Source organism: Rousettus aegyptiacus, unplaced genomic scaffold (assembly GCF_014176215.1).
Source record: "Rousettus aegyptiacus isolate mRouAeg1 unplaced genomic scaffold, mRouAeg1.p scaffold_m13_p_4, whole genome shotgun sequence".
In the NCBI taxonomy this organism is placed as follows: domain Eukaryota; kingdom Metazoa; phylum Chordata; class Mammalia; order Chiroptera; family Pteropodidae; genus Rousettus; species Rousettus aegyptiacus.
The window spans coordinates 106,953,401-106,970,634 of NW_023416307.1; the positions used below are offsets into that span (position 1 = coordinate 106,953,401).

General features: G+C 37.2%; 1 protein-coding gene across 2 annotated transcripts in view; it reads right to left on the bottom strand.

Annotated features, from left to right (window-relative positions):
• The window catches only part of SYNPR (synaptoporin), a 285,066-nt gene that overhangs the window by 34,494 nt on the left and 233,338 nt on the right, over positions 1-17,234 (bottom strand). For both annotated transcript variants that reach the window (XM_016150173.2, XM_016150174.2), the window contains one exon: positions 10,685-10,883. In XM_016150173.2, coding sequence (XP_016005659.1) covers positions 10,685-10,883 — 199 coding nt within the window. The remainder of the gene's footprint in view (positions 1-10,684; positions 10,884-17,234) is intronic.

Sequence of the window (17,234 nt, forward strand, 5' to 3'; positions counted from 1 at the left end):
CCCCCTTCATATCTAGGATCTGTTTATTTCTGTTTAGCTTTATTCTTTACACATCTTTCCACATCTTGAGAAATGTGGCCACCTTCTAGACTCACATCTTCCTAGCCTAGTGATTCCAGGGGAAGAACACTCCATAGATAAATCCCAGAGGAGACTTTGATTGCCTGGCTTGAGTCACCTGACCACGTTATATTACTCCATAGAGTACCATGGACTGACAGTCAATAGGATTCTACGAGTGGGAGAAAGCTGGTTATCCCAAAGAAGGAAGCTCGCAGGCCAAAAAAGCATCTGCTATTATACTATCTCCCCAATCCATTCTTATTTAAGACTTTCCCTGAATTAAAAATTTTCATTTCCATCCATCTAGTTTCTATTCTTTTTCAAGTCTCATGGACTCCACCAACTTTCTTGACTACCTGAGCCAATAATACATGCGTGTGCTCTTTCCTGTTGAATCCTATATGATGTGCCTATCACTGGTAATAATAAAACATACTTATTTTGTGCTTTTATATCCTGATATGTCTTCATCTTGTCTTATTGATTTGACTAGCAGCTCCAGCTTGGATACTAGTGGATTTTCATCTTCCAACTTCCAGATAAACATGAGGTGTTGGGACAGCACTGTGGTGAAGAGCACGTCTCTGGAGGCTCACTCATGGCACCACTGTATAGGTTACTTAATCTCTATAAATCTGACTCAACATTTGTGAAATGGGCACAGTAATACCTGCCTTAAAGGTGTTTGGAGAATTAAACAAAATAACTTCTATCTTATTTAATAGCTGGCCTGTGGAAAGTGCTCAAGAGTAAATTGCAGCTCAAACAATGACATTTAAGCCCTCTTTTCCCTAGCCTCAACTGCAATCTTTCTAAGTTCTTTTTCCAGTGTATTTTCTTATTTTTCCATTTCTCCTCCTCCTTTTCCTCCTCCTCCTCCTCTACCTCCTCTTCCTCTTCTTCTCCTGCTCCTGTTCCTGCTCCTGTTCCTGCTCCTCCTCCTCCTCCTCCTCCTCCTCCTCCTCCTCCTCCTCCTCCTCCTTCTCAACTTTTAATTTCTAGGTTGTTGATATTTACATCCATTTCTACCCATAGGTGTGGCTAGTCAATTTGCCAGTGGACCACTAATAAAAACTCATGGAAACTCAGGCTTAGCTATTTATTTCTTGAGACAGTATATGAATCATCTAGACCTTTCTTAGATATTTCAAAATAACATGGAGGTAGATTCAAAGTTGTAGGGCACAGACAGGTAAGTGGTTGAGAGAAGGAGAGGTCACATCTTTTCTAAGCTCTCAGGTATTTCCAAAAATTATGTCCTTCATAAGGGATCCAAGCCAGTTTTACCAGAGTCATTTCCTCCATGTTTCCAGGGAAAATTTTGAAGCATTTTTTTTGTATGGCTCTGTGGCTTTGATTTAGGTCCTGCTAATAAGAATTGGAAATGAAAATGCCCAGCTGTGAGAAAGGGCTAAGAGGACTGCAAAAAAAATCCATGCTCTGAACTTTGTACCAATTATTTGAAAGTTTAATGAACCATGGATATTAGAGCAAGTCATTCTTAAACTGTTGAGAGTTCCAGTGAATCAAAGATGCATGTATAAATATCTGCTTGTTCTGGAATCAAAGACATAAACTTAGCAAATAGTTAGGATATTTGTGCCATCATCAGGTGGAGGTGGGGTGGGGAAGATTTCACCACTTTCAAAAAATGATAAGAGGAGGGTGAACATAAACCTAGTTTCTCAGTTGGATGCCCCAAACAATCAAATTTTCCAAGTTTCTTCCTGTTACACAATTGTGCTCTTCACACTCTCCTGCTATTTTCAGATTTGCCAGTCAATAAGAGATTCAAATTTCTGCCTTCTGGAGCCAGGTTAATTTAATGGAGCTGTGTTCTTCCTCCTCCTTCCCTAAAGTATGAGATCTGCGTGCCAAGACTGGAGCTGAAGGGAGTGAATTGAGTGATGAGGAAACAGTGTGAAGCCCCATTGCAGGGATAATTGCATTTATATGTAATGACAGCAGTTTTTATGGTGAATTTGGAGGCTCAAATAGTAAAAAATAATAAAAAAGAATGATACTAATGGTGCAACAAGAAGCCTTCCAAAGCATTTCTCAACACGAGAAAAGTCAATGGGGTTTGTACTTATCCACTTGATTTTCAACCAAACAGTTCACTGAAATTAATAAGCACCAGCTACATAAGAAGCAAATATGGACACAAGCATAAATAATAATATTGTGTTGATGAAAATAATGGCTCAAATTAATGAGCACATGCTGTGTATCCGGTGTTGTTTTAATCACTTTAAGTATAATAACTCATATAATCTTGCTAACAACTTTATAAGTTATGAACCATTGTTATCTCTATTTTACAGCAAAAAAAAGAAAAATGCAGAGGCACAGAGAGGCTCTACAACTTGTCCAAAGTCACATAGATGATACATGGTGATACTGAGGTTTGGGCCCAGGCTGAGTATAGAGCCTGAATTCTTAGTCACTGGCCCCTACTGTCTCCCCAGGACAAATTTTGCCCTCAAGAGTAATAGGAATAAAGCAGGTATCTTGAAGTCAGGAACCAGGTCTTATTCTGCTATATATCCTGAGGGGGACCTAAACAGCCATGATAATTACTCTTGAAACTGAAATCAAAAAGGAAGTACCACATGAATTTTTATTTGATTGAAAAACAAAAACTTAAAAACCAATAATGTCTGAGGATACTATAAAAAAGCCTTTATTAATTTTTAAAAAATTGTATATAACTATTAATTGAATAAGGAACTACCTTTGCCCCCTTCCTTCCCAATTTTATACTATTTTGGAAGTCTCACTGAAATAACTTACAGCTCTGAGTTTAAACTAGTTCCCTGAGTTTCTTGGAAATGTTCAAATTGGCTCAAATTTCATAATTAGAGATAGAGTCAGGAGCAGTATAAAGCTCTCAAGGTCTTCTGGGAAAATATGAATTCTTTCAAGGATAGCATCAAGATTTGTTTAAAAAATTGGAATTGGCATCATTTTCCTTTCTGGTGTATCAGCTAGACCAGAAGACAGAGCTTTGGAGAAAAGGCTACAAAGCTGAAAAGTTTAGATTGTGTGTGTGTGTGTGTGTGTGTGTGTGTGTGTGTGTGTGTGTGTGTGTTGGGGATAGCTAAAAGAGGGAATGAAGAAGACAAATAGCATGGGAGTAGCCTAGAGTCAGCTGTGAGGTTCACAGATCAAGAGACATGAATACAGTGAGGTGTAGAGAGTTCCCCATAAGGAGAAGTAGTCAGAAGAAAATGAAGCAACTTCTGAGCTGCTTTGGACAGACCTGAATTGCCTCTGGAACAAGTAACCTGAGGCAAGTTTCTTAAACCTCTTCAACCTCATTTTCTTCATCTTAAGAATGGGAATTAAAATACCAAACTAAAAAGTTAGCTTAAGGATTTAAAGAGAAGGCGTGTCAACAGTGCATGTTCAGTGCCTGGCATGCAGTAGGTGCTCAATAACTGCTGGTTGTCATTGTGAATCTGGGTTTCTCATCCTCAGCACTATTGACATTTTGGGCTAGATAATTCTTTGTTGTGGTGGGTTTTCCTATGCACTGTGGAGGCTCATCCACATCCCTGGCCTCTACTAGATGTCAGTAATATCTTCCCAGTAATGATAATCAAGTATGTGTCCAGACATTGCTAAATGTCACCCTCACCAGATGACAGCCACCGGTCTATTTGAGAAAGGAAACATGATTTCCTCTGGTTATGCTGTGCCATGGAATAGGCATATTACACATTTCACAGTGTTTTATTTATTTATTTATTTGTTTGTTTATTTTATTATTATTTTTTTATTATGGTGACTGGTTAACCAATCCAGTAAGTTTACATTTTTGACAATATGGATGGACCTTGAGATAATCATGCTAAGCGAAATAAGCTAGACAGAAAAAGTTGAAAACCACATATTATCACTTATATGTGGGATATAAACCTAAAAGCTACAAACAAGACAAACAAATAAATAAAGACTCATGGACATGGACAACAGACTAGTGGTTACCAGAAGGTGGGGGGGAGGGGGCAGGTAGATGGCAGGGTAAAAGGGGTCAAATATGTGGTGACAGAAAGAAATCTAATATTTTACAGTGTTTTATAGGGAAAAAAAGAAACATTTAGGAAAGCCACATTTGAAGCTTTGCCGAATTTCCACTAGGTTCTGATTTTTCTGACTGAATGATGAATTTCCTGGAATGAGAGGAAATATGACAAAGATGGATGGGGTTCAGTCAGAAATTATCTGCCAGCCCTCTGAAGGCACTGGCTCCAATATTGGATAAAATGAGCTTTGGGCTCCTGAAGAATTCCACAAACAGTTCACTGCCTTTATTACGGCTATTGGACTACAGCTCATTCCTCTGTTTAACTAGTTAATTGGAGAAACATGTTACCAAATGGGAATTAACCCTCATTTAAACTGTGATTCAGAATCTACTAGTCCTAAAGAAGCTGAAAAAGGGCAGATGATGTAAAATCTGATAAAACTTGTAGATGGTATACTGAGAACAGTTTAACTGGACTAATTTATTTGCCTTTTTCTGTGGTACCAATTCTGGGTAAGTGTATTTTTTGATGCAAAACGTGTAGTGGTTTAGATTAAGCATTCATTTAAGGTTAGGTCCATACCCATCTTAAAAGTCAACACTTCTTGTTTCAAAGAGTGAGGAAGTGGAAACACATCACATCACATCACATCACATCACATCACATCACATCACATCACATCACAAACCAGAGTGTCAGATTCTGATAGGCACGCCCATGACTAACAAGATACATACTTTGGGGTCTTCAACTGATGTTATTATTTTTAGCATCAGATACAGTGTACCTGGGGCAGAACTTCAAACACAATCTCCTCCACTCATCCTCTCACCAACCATCAGATGCTCTGGAGTTGTCTTTAGTATTAGTATACTTGCTGGAACCTGGGAAGGGAGTGCTCTGGATTCTAGATAGGGTATGCTTCTGCCTCTAGGTTACCAGAGCCCATCTACATACTTATAGCAGGTCATTTGTAGGAGAGTCATAATTATTAAATGATTTTCCTCACCAGACTGAGTGCTTTTAATTCTCCCATATCTACATGTTGCTTGGTTTGTGAAAGATACTTATTAACTATTAACACTTAGATATGAAGTGAAACCGACATGATGAGAGTGCGAAGAGATAGAAGAGAAAGGGGAAGAGAGAAGAGGAAAAGAGGGAAAAAGAGGGAGAGGGAAGGAGATAGGAGAGAGATTTTTCAACAATTTACAAATAGTTCAGAGACTTCAAAATCTGATCTCCACCTTTGATCATAGTCAAGTAAAGATGGAGTCGATAGTTAGGAACTAGTGTTTGATCCTTCGAGCATCTGTCTCTGTGCCTGCCTCCTGTTTTCCTCTCTTAGTGATGGTCTTAGCCTAGACTGGATAATGAGGAGCCTTATTTTATTTTGGAATGTTAAACATCCACTTTCCAGTAATCTAATGAAGTGGGGTTCCAGGAATGGAAAGGTAAATTGAATGTTCAACCTAACAACTGTAATCTTAGAAGTAGTTCTAAGTAAGACCTTGGGTGAACTGGAGAAGAAGGTGCCTGGGATGGAGGAACTGGAGGAAAGTAGAATTGTAAGGGCTGCAGTCAATTAAAGAAAGGTGCTTGCAATTTTCTTGTATGGAGCTAAGGTACTACCCAGTAATGGTCAGGAAAATAATTAAACTTAATGACAATAATTGTGTTACAATTAAATTACATTAATTTATCACTTATTGTGTGTCTTTCCCTGTGCGAAATGTTTGACACTCTTACTTTCCTTTCAGTAGCCCTGTGAAATGTATATTATTATTAGCTAGCTTCATCCTGCAGATGAAGTAACAGGCTTCCAAATGTAAATAATAAGTCATACAGGGTGACTAAAATCCAGGACTCCAGAGCTTAGCCAATACTCTTAAAATCATTAGCCTAAGAGGTTGAGTCTTTGTTCTACCATTCCCTCCTTGGACCACAAGCAAGATTTCTAATCTCCCAAGGCCTCATTTTCCAACACCTGGTGCTCAGTAAAGAGGAGTTAAATGGAATCTGTAGAATGGGGCTCATTCTAATTGCTCTCTTTCTCTCTCAGGGTTGTTTTGAGGCTGATGGGAAACATGAAAAGATTTGGAATGCACTGATATGAAACAAATGTGAGCCACTGCATGCCTGCAATGGGTAAAAATTTCTTGTCCCAAAAAACACCTCTTGTCAGTCAACTGATCTCCTTTACGGGAAAAGCAGAGTTTGAATAATATAGCTCCTTCCTTTTCCACAAAATCTTAAGGTGGATATTGATCTCCTTAACTCCTAGAATAGTCACTTTAAACCAAAGCTGTCACGACAAGAATTCACCAAAATGTGGGATGGTGTTTATTATATACTCATTCTTAGAGCATTCTGTCAACTCTGTAAGATATTTTTTAAATCTATTTTACATTAATATGATAAAAGATAAAGCCTCACAGTATCACTATTTGACAAGAGATCTGAAAATGGCTCAGAGCATTCTTTCACAGAAATCTAGGCAAGAGATTGGCTTTAAAAGTGTACTCTAAGGAATGTGACGAAGTGATATAACCAGATGTGACATTTCAATTCCACAATCATACACCATTCAGGTGGCCTTTCTACTTTCTGAGAACTGATATTTATTCATCTGTACAAGAAGACACTTACCATAGCGATGTACAGCAGCTAGCTGATTCATTTAGCCTGATTTTCTCCCTACTGTGTCATTCAGCATCATTAACATTGTGTTACTTCTAAAGACATTTAGATTCTCATTTTTACTTAAAGGTATGCAGTCTTGCCAAGCATATTTAGTAGAAAAAGATACTTTAAAAAAAATAGCTTTTGATAAACTTGGCCTCAGTCCATCTGAAATTGCTCACGACTGGTTACAAATGTGTAGAAATCAGTCTGTAATTTTTTGATTTATAATACATATTGATCCTGGGCATTTTAAAACCTTGTTTTTGATCATTGATATCTTTCTTGTGCAATAAAGATAAATGGTAGCACAAGCAGAAACTTCCATTTACTTTAGCATTATAGATTCTAGCATCATCCATAACTCCAAATAGATTTTGAAGCTTCTATAACTGTCGAATGGGGAAAAGAAGTCTAGGTGTTAAAGGACTTGGTTTCTCTATATCCAGAGTTAGACAGTATAGGAGCTGTCCAGGTATATAGACCAATTAGTCTTACCCGCCTCCACCCTTCTAACTTTGCAGTATGTTGCCTATCAGAATTTTGGACCCTCTTGTGTGGTGATTATGAATTTGAACCCTGGATTTGGAGAGACGTGGGTTCAAACTCTTTACCTTCTGACTATTAGTGATGTGATCCATGAGAGTTTGGGTGACCTTTCTGAGCCTCCTTTTCCTCATCCGTAAATGTGAATAATATTATAAGCTAGGGTTGTTATGTGTATTAAATCAGCTTGACACATAATAGAAAATCAATCAACACCAGTTGATATTATTGTTTTATCAACACCATCACTATCCTCGTCATTTTCCTACACATTGATCTTATTTACATATGATGTGTGATGTCATGTCCTAGAGGATTACAGAGTGAGATTAGAAAATAATTTTTAGATGGGAACTAGCTTAGAAGGATACCTGACTTCTTTAAACTGATCGAATTAGTTTAGACTAAGTTTATTTGACTTGGAGAGTTCTGAATTACAGAATGAAGAAAAAAATAGGTGTTTTTTTTTTAAAAGCAACAACAACAAAAAGAATAGATGAAAATAAGAACAGAGAGGCCCAAGTATTGATCAGTGACCATCTTTCTAAATAAATAGAATTGGTTTAAAACAAGTACAATTATTGTTAACGTATGAACAAATACTTTTCTAGTTTTTAAAGTTTTCTTAGGTATGAACCACCTTCTTGGAATCTTGTTTACACTGTAGATTTGCTTTAACCTGCTAACTCATAATTAAAGGTGAATATAATAGCCCACCTTTTCTCCCCTAGTCCCAGGCTTGTCGTAGTGGGATTAGAATTGATAAAGTTTGCCAGTTGCAGCTGCAATGGCATCATGCTGATACCCTACATTCATTCTGCCTCTGCAACTCTTAGGACTCAGGTTGATTTTTAAATTAACTTTTATCTGCTAAGTAATGAGCACATCAGTTTTTTAATATCACAGAAGTCTCATCTAGAAGCTTTCCTTTTTTATTATTAGAATTATCTCCCCCAACCCTTCCTTTCTTGCACAATGTAATAAAACAAAACCTACCCAGAGTAGTACACAACCCAGGATTTTATTATATCCTACTTGATGGAGAAGACTATTTATACAGAGGTGAAATAGCATGCCTTCATAAAATTATCTCATATGAGTAGAATGTAGTTTTACATAACAAATAGATCTTTTCCCCACTTTACGGGCAAACTACCTGAGTCAACGTCTTCTCTCTAGAAATCAGAATATTTCCTCAGCCTTTAGAATTCTGTGAGAGAATCTGCAAGTGTCCAGGAATGGAGTATGCATGTTGATCTTAAGGTGTATGTATATACATAACAATGTCCTTTGTGTGCCTATCTGCACAAGAGATGGATGAGCCCAAGATAGGTAACTTTGTTAAAGATATTTTAAAACCATTTAGACTATTTATTAATTTCAGTTGAGAGGAAAAAAAAAAGACACCTGTCCAAAGGTTTAATTCTGCTGCATTCTTCTTCTTTTTCCAGGATAACGTATTAAAGTGTTACAAGTCAGATTTTTTTTCCTGGTCACCTGTTTGTAGAACTTGATCGCCAAGTTCTACAAACAGGTGTTTCTCCCAGTTACTCTTTAAAATGTCTTTATTTTAAAGTTTCGGTCTCAATAATAAATAGATTAAATTAGAGATCCGTAATTTTTTTTACTCAGATATTCCATAAAAGAAATTTGAAAAACTGTGTTTCTACTTGTATAAAGTTGACATCTGATTTTGTTTTTATTATAAATCTAAAGAGTTGCAAGGCATATTTTGGCATATTATAAGTATTGATATTTGAAAATATACCCATGTATACATTTAAAGATGATTATAATAGAATAGTTATTCGATATTTTCTATCATTTATTAAAAGATTAATGAAGAAGTTCCTTTTTATCAGTTGGAAATTTTACATGTTCCTTTTGTTCTCCTTGAACTTGTATTTCTATTATGCAACTAAAATAGTTTAATATAAATAATATTATGCTATAAAATATAATATTATTTTATATGGGGAGACATTTTATCAGTCACCTTAATATAACAAAAATGTTATATGTATATAATTTATATTACTTTTTATTTACCAGCAATCCTAATACTTTAAGTATCAAAATATTCTTTTGATTGGGTGATCATAACGAATACTATGAATGCACTGTTGTCCAGTGTATTATAAATTTTAATAAATAATTTTAAATTTAGTTGCATTTTTATTAGAAATGTATGGGGCTTTTTTTACTTCAATTAGTTTATATTTTGGGAAGACAAATATTATTTATGACTAGAATGGGACATAATTCAGCATACACTTCTATTTTATAAAATGTGTTGAGAATGCTTGCTCACATAATTGAGTAGATGAGAATGAATGGAATTTTGTTATAGGAATGTCATTAATTTGTTTAAATTCCACCTGAGTTATGTGCCTCAACTCACCTAGCGACCTGTCATTAAAAATTATTTTTTAATGATCTATCAGGTAATGAGTACATTAGGACTTACACTTTTTTTTGAAAGAAAAAATTGGAAACCTCCCTATATACAAAAGGGTACATTACATAGGCATTGTCAACTAACACCAGCATTTTAAATAATCTTTTCTTTAGTGCCTCAAGGGTTTTGCATTCCAGCAATGTACTATGTAGTTACATTGGGGATAAAAAAGAAGGATATTTTTCTTTTATATAATGGGAGTAGGTAATTACGAAAGAAAATAGCAAGATATTTTCCAATGCAGGGCATTCTCAGTAAGATAAATTTCAGGCCAATATATATATGAAGGTTGAGAAATTTAAATTTTACTTTCTTAAAATTATCTAAGACCATATACCCCTCTGAGAGTTGTTGTATCCTTCTAAGTGTATTTGTGTCCCTGTTTATATATGCTGAACTACCTTGGTTTTACCCACATAAATTCCTGAACTAGTGTATAAGGAGAAAGCAAATAGTGCAGAGTTGGTGGAGGGAGCAGGAGAGGGAGGGAGGGAGGGAGGAAGAGAGAGAGAGAGAGAGAGAGAGAGAGAGAGAGAGAGAGAGAGAGAGAGAGAGAGAGAGAGAGAGAATAGACAGTGAGGAAAATGGTTGACTAACTCCGTAATGCTGGAAGTATAAATAAATCTGCAGCAAGCCTCCCTCCTTTTACCTTGATCTCAGGAGATTTCCAACCATTTATCTCAAAGGAGTTTTAAAAAAGTCTTGCTATACTTTCCAACGCAGGATCACAAAAGAATGACAGACATAGCGTTTGTGTTTTAGATACAAGATATTTAAATAAAAAAGAATGTGATTTCCTTTAAAATACCTATCTTGAGGGCTTGGGTAATTCCAAGGCCCTTCAAGCATTGGAAAAAAATTAGAGGGTAAAGAAAAAGGTTATTTCAAAAAGCAAAACACTTACAATGAGTGGACCCCTGTTGTTTTCCCGATATTTGTTCTGGAAGAAAATGTAAACGACTGTGGCAGCCAAGGAGTAGAGGAAGGCAAAGACAGCAACAGTGACGAAGAACTCTGCTGAAGACGAGGAGTCGCCAATCAGTGCCAGCTTCTCCCGCTCCTTTCCTTCGCAGGTAGGCACCTCAAATGTCACTTGGTGCAACCTAAAGTGCCAGATTTAATGAGACGCTTTTTAAAATGCTGTGTAGAGAAAACTAGAGGCCATATGTCTACATGTTCTAAAGCAAAAAGAGAAGTGATTTGGGAATTTCATGGCATGCCTATGCGACAATTCATTAACAAAATTAGAGATTATATTTGGAAACATAGAATTAAATGCTGCAGTTAAACACCACTCCATTGGTTTCCACAATAGCTGTCACTGGAGAGAGAGGGGAGGAGGTAAAGGGAGGGGCACCCGAAATGATGAAAAATTAGACTACGACATTCTCCTGCTTTAATTCTGCAGTGCTTTCGCATCTTAACTTGGACTCAAAACCTAACTTCTGAAGGTGACCCCCCTCACCCCACCCCGGTCTTCATAATCTTGGTTTAGGGTTTTTTTCATTGACTGTTCCCTATGCCCTGATATTTCCCATGGCTGGCTCATTCTTGGCACTCAGGTGTGAGCTTGCATGTCATGTCCCGGGATAGCCTTTTCTGTCCATTAATCTAAAACAGCTCTGTTCCCTTAGACATTTCTATCACTCACCCTGTTTAATGTCATTCATAGCACTGATCACCAGCCACACTGTCTTGGTAATGTATTTATTTAATTACTTGCTTTTTTTGCCTCCACAGCCCTGCCCATAATCATGAGGATCTTAATTTTCTTCTCTGTGTATCCCAAAGTCCAGACATTTTTTGGGCTTACTGATTCTCTAAGATGATGGATAGATCCTAATTTGATTGAACTTTTAGAGCTTCTCTTTTAGACAGTCGATTCTATCAAGACAGCATTCAGGCTCAATATATTAATAGAGGAAAATAAGATTTTGGTGGGGGGCAATACTTTCTGCTTAGAACATGACACCAAAAGAAGATGGGTTATAGCTAGCAGGGTGGCTCATGTGTAAACTAGGTGGTGAGCTGCAACTTCAGAAATGACTAAATTATTCTTTGAGTTTTAGGGAAGCACTCGTGTTACTGTTGGAGTGATGTGAAATCTGGCATTGCTCCAGCGGCATGGTGGGGGTCCTCAGTTCTTTCCTGCCAATGCAGCACAGAATTACAGGTCAGCAAGATTTAGAAGTAAGATTTATTGAAAAGAGATGGGCCACACTAAGGAAGCCTTCAGGCCTGTGGAATATGGGAGGTGAGGAGGTAAAAGATAAAATACAGAGTATGCTCCAAGGGAAGAGTGGGTTTTCAGCAACAAGGGCTGTCACAATGCAGAAGTGAAAAGATCTGTTTATATTTGGGCCATGATAAGAGGTCCTAGATGATCCGTATGTGAGGTCACCTTGACTGACAGTTGGCTGCTATATAACACTTTGCCTACTGCGCATGTGCTTACCCAGAATTCAGTCTGTTATAATTAGATTCATAAACTTCCAGGCATAGACATAGTATTATAAGGATAGTAAAATGAGGCTGAGGTTATGGGCAAGTTAAGGTAGTACCTTCTGTGCAAGATTCTGTGACTGGTTAAGCCAGCGGCTTTAATGGTCTTCGTGTCCTAGGATTTGGGTTAATTTATAACCCTAAAGGGGATGGTGTTTCTTAGAAGTCTTAGAAGTCCTTAGAAGTCTTCAAGGGAGGTTTCTATAGTTACAGAGCTGGGCTTTTGCTCCTGTCACACATGTCTAATTACCTAACACTTGGAGATAGGCATAAATGAGGCTTAGCAATACTAGTAAAGTACCACTTGGAAAATTATCTGCAAAAGTAACGACAATGATAAAGCCATTGATGACCATAATAAATTTCCAAATTATGCTTAGGAAGTATTTTTCTTACTAAGCCAAACTCAACCCCTTTATAACAGATTTGTTGTGTACATTCTCTTACAATTTAGAAATAATATAATGATAAGATAATAATAACAGCAAATAACATATTGGAGCATTTCATGTATGCCAGATATTGTGTTTTATATGCATGATTGAATTTAATATCCATGGCAACTGTATAAAGAAGGCACTTTATTGCCTCCTCTTCCTTCACAGATGAAAACACAGGCTTAGAAAAATTAAGTAATTTGTCCTAAGCCACATGGCTAGTAAATTGGGCCATGGATTTAAATTTGTGTCTGACTTCAGAGCCTGATTTTTTTAACTTCTGCATTAACCCAATATTTTTTCCCTCCCTTTTTGATCCCCCACTGGCACTTTCACCCCTGACCTATGGATATTGCTGCTTCCCTTTAAGAAAAGAATCTCTGAAGGTGTTTCCTCCCATATCACACACACCAGGGGGCCTGGCACCCCCATGCACATGGGGGGCGGGTCTAGGGCACTTGGGGCCTAGTCCATGGCTCCACCTGGGCGTGAACCCAGGACCTTCTGTGTGTAAAGCAGATGTGCTAACCACTACACTATGGAGCCACCCCCTGCATTAATCCATTTCTATTAAATAACAAGAATATTAACTAGGATGAATGTCTTTTTAAAGTGAAAGCCCATGGACCACTAGCATCAGAATCATTAGAGGCCTTGTTCAAAATATATATTCCAAGGCCTTGTCCCAGACCTACTGAATTGAAATCTCTAGGGGTATAGTCTAGTTGACAACCAATGCAGGCAAGTCTGAGTCCCCCTGAATTCTTTACTTCTCAGAAACCTATTCTTTCTTATTTACTGCTTGACTTAAGAGAGAACTGTCCGCTTGATTTAACTTGTGTTACTGAGTCTCCTTCTGTTTCTTATCAACCAGAAAAGTATATAGCTTCAGTAAAATTCAGGAAAATAGAAGCACCCATTGTGTTTATATCATAGAACTTTTCTTCTCCCCTTGCTAGAGATATTAAAATATTTCTCAATAGTTTGGTCTGTGACAAGGCTGAAAAAAGAAATAGGTTTAAAAATAATTATGCCAGTTATTCTGATACAGGAGATTTTCAAATAATGTATACTTTTTTTTCTCATTATTTTGTAATATGGCATTCATTCAACAGATCTTTTTTACAAGCAGCTCTGTAGTTTATGGCTAGATGTTAGGAATAGAGTGAAAAAAAACTGAAATGGGACAGTCTCTGTCCATGTCGAACTTCGAGTTGAGAGGGAAATGATAGGTTTTCCGAGAGGAGCCATATGCTTGTCTGGGGATGGGATGATCAAGACAAAATTCCCTATGGAAGAGACTTTTAAGCTGCAGCTTGAAAAATCTAGCAATTATCCAGATCAAAAGTTTGGGGAAAAAGCAAAGTGAAATGTAACTTCACATCCACTCAGATAGCTATAATCAAAAAGATATTAGAATAACAAGTGTTAGTGAGATTAAATTGGAACAAAAAATAAGATTGGAATAAGGTTTCAGTTGAAAAACAGGAACTTTCAAACAGTGTTAGAGGAAATGAAAATGGTGCAGCCACTTTGGAAAGCAGTCTGGCAGTTTTTCAAATAATTAAACATAGAAGTATGAGGTAATCCAGCAATTCCACTCCTTGATACATACCCAAGAGAAGTGATAACATTTGTCCGCATAAAAACTTGCATGAGAATGTTCATAGCAGCACTATTCATAATAGCCAAAACGTAGAACAATCCAAACATTTTATCAACTGATGAATGGAAAGATAAAATGTAGTATATCCATATTATTTGTCAACAAGGAATGAAGTACTGATCCATGCTATAACATGAAACCTTGTTTCCGTACCTTGAAAACCGTATGCTGGTAGCCAGTCACAGAGGACCACTTTGTGTGATTATGTTTATGAAATGTTCAGAAGAGGCACATTTATGGAGACGAACATAGGTTAGGGCTGGGGAATGTGGAGGATGGAAGAACTGGGTATGATGGCTAGGTGTTAGAGGATTTCTTTGGGGTTAATAAAAATGTCCTAGTATTGATTGTGGTGATGGTTGTACAACTTCATAAATATTCTCAAAGCCATTGAATTGCACATTTTAAATGAATGACTTATATGGTACATGAATTACATCTCAATAAAGCTGTTAAAAAAAGTAGGTAGGATAGAGTATGTACCAAGAACCTGCATAGACAAGGAGCAGAACACATTAGAGGAGATGAAATATGGCTTGGGAAACCAGAATATCACAGGAAAGGGGATGGGTTCAGGATGGGATGGAGAAGTAGCTAGGAGTACCTGCTGTTGTGAGTCTTTATCTTAAGACAAACATTGGAAAGATTTTCTTATAACAAACAACATGCAAAGCAAAAATAGCAGGCAGAAACATGTCACCTGCCACAACTATTTAGCTACAAACACACTCACGTTCCTGGGCTAGGATGCACTTTAGAATGCTTCCAACACCCTAAATCCTTCAGCTGATGTGCACAGACCAGGTCTGCAATCTTCATGTGTGGTGGGGGGCAGCACGAAGGGGGAGAATAAAATAACTGGATTTTTCTATGCAATCAGCTGAATGTCAACATTTTCTATATTGCTCACTGTTGATTTTTAGTAAATGTTAATTGTGCTTATGTGTAGAAAGCAAAAAAAAAAAAAATCACTAACAAATCTGCTGTGCTCATTAATACCAATGATCTATAACTTGGTATTTGGCTCACCAGCCACACTGGGGTGAAATCAGGAGAAAGGGGGAGTGAAGTTCTAAGCTAATGGGAAGAAGTAGGGATCATTTATAAAGAGCATGTCAGTTAAAAATAGTCTGAGCATAATAATTTATATTACTGAACATTTTTAATGCTATATGATGGTATATATTACTAAATACACACATATCATGTATATATATATTTAATAGAAAGTTTCTTATGCAAAAGAGTTACATATATATGGATAAATACACATTTCTCATTTTGGAGGGAGAGATTTTATAGTCAGCATATGCTTAACAGTTGCAATAACTTTGGAAGCAAATATCAGTCATTTAAAACCTAAATAAGGAAAAAACTGTCTGTGTAGATAGAGCATGTCAGTTGACAAAACGTGGAAGCCAACAGGGCCACCTCTGATCTTGTGAGTAACTAGTCAGGGAGCAATTGCTGAGCCTGAAAAAGGGACCAAATCCAATTTGTTGATTTCAAATATATAATTCTTTTTTTGGCTGGCCTGACTCAATCAAGGGGTAATTGAATGTCATTGGGCTTTACTGCATTGTGTCAATCAATGAAAAGTCTCCATGTTAGTTTATTCTTTCCTTTCTTCTTTTTTCTGAGGGAGGGAGGGAGGAGGGAGGAGGGAGGGAGGAGGGAGGGAGGGAGGGAGAGAGAGAGGGAAAGGAAGGAAGGAAGGGAAGGAAAAGGAAGAACGAAGGAAGGAAGGAGGAGGGAAGGAAGGAGGAAGGACCGTCAGAACTCGCAATCATCCCTATTTCGCTCTCTCTCTCTTCTCTCTCGTCTCTCTCCTCTCTTCTCTTTCTCTCTCTCTCTCTCTCTCTTCTCTTCTTTCTTTCTTTCTTTCTTTCTTTTCTTTCTTTCTTTCTTTCTTTCTTCTTTCTTTCTTTCATGTTTCTAATGCATAAATGCAGCCTTTTAAACATTTAACAGTTGCTTCAATTAAACTAAAGGAACTGCTTGGCACCTGACAGTTCTTAGTTCAGTTTGCAGGAAGCAAGTTGGTATTGTTTTTTATTAATAAAAATATTTATGAAAACAACTACTCACATTTTTCAACTTCCAGGCACTGTGCTAGGTTATTTACTGACTGTTTCTTACTTAATGCTGATAGCAACTTTCTTTGTAGGTACTATTACTATCACCATTATTCAGACTAGGAAACTGAGACTTGGAATAGGTAGTGAGTTTGCCTGAGGGCACGTGGCTCGGTAGAGTACAGAGATAAGTCTCAAATGCAAGCAGATTATGAGGAATCTACACTAGTAACTACTGCCCGTTTCTGCCTCTCTGTTTCAAAAGTTATAGCATCCTAAGATTTCTGGTTGACAATGTGTGTAAAAGTAACCAAGCTAGCTTTCCCATACCATCTAATAGAGTGGTAGACTGATAGTTTACACTGAGTAGAATTCTAAACCAGCATTTGTTCTGTTTCCACCTTGAAGTAAGTAGATTAGGCATATTGTACAAGGTACCCAGTAATGACAGAGTTGAGTGCCTGTAGTTCAACCAATTGGAAGTCCTTAAAAGCTTCCTAATTTCCAAATTTTGTCCTGGGTTATTCTAACATTTGCCTCAGAAGCAAGCAGAAGGCAAATTAATTTGATTGCATCGTGTACGGAAATTGTGATCATCACAGTGTCTGTGTTTCTTTATGGAAAGTGAGGTACTCAGTAAAGGACAACACAGATTCACCTTAAGGTAGCACTGTACCATAATGGGCATCTGGTAATAAGACTTTTGAAATTATTGACAATATCTTTCACCAGGTGTGGAAGAAAGCAAGACTAAAGCTCCTAATAACACATCCG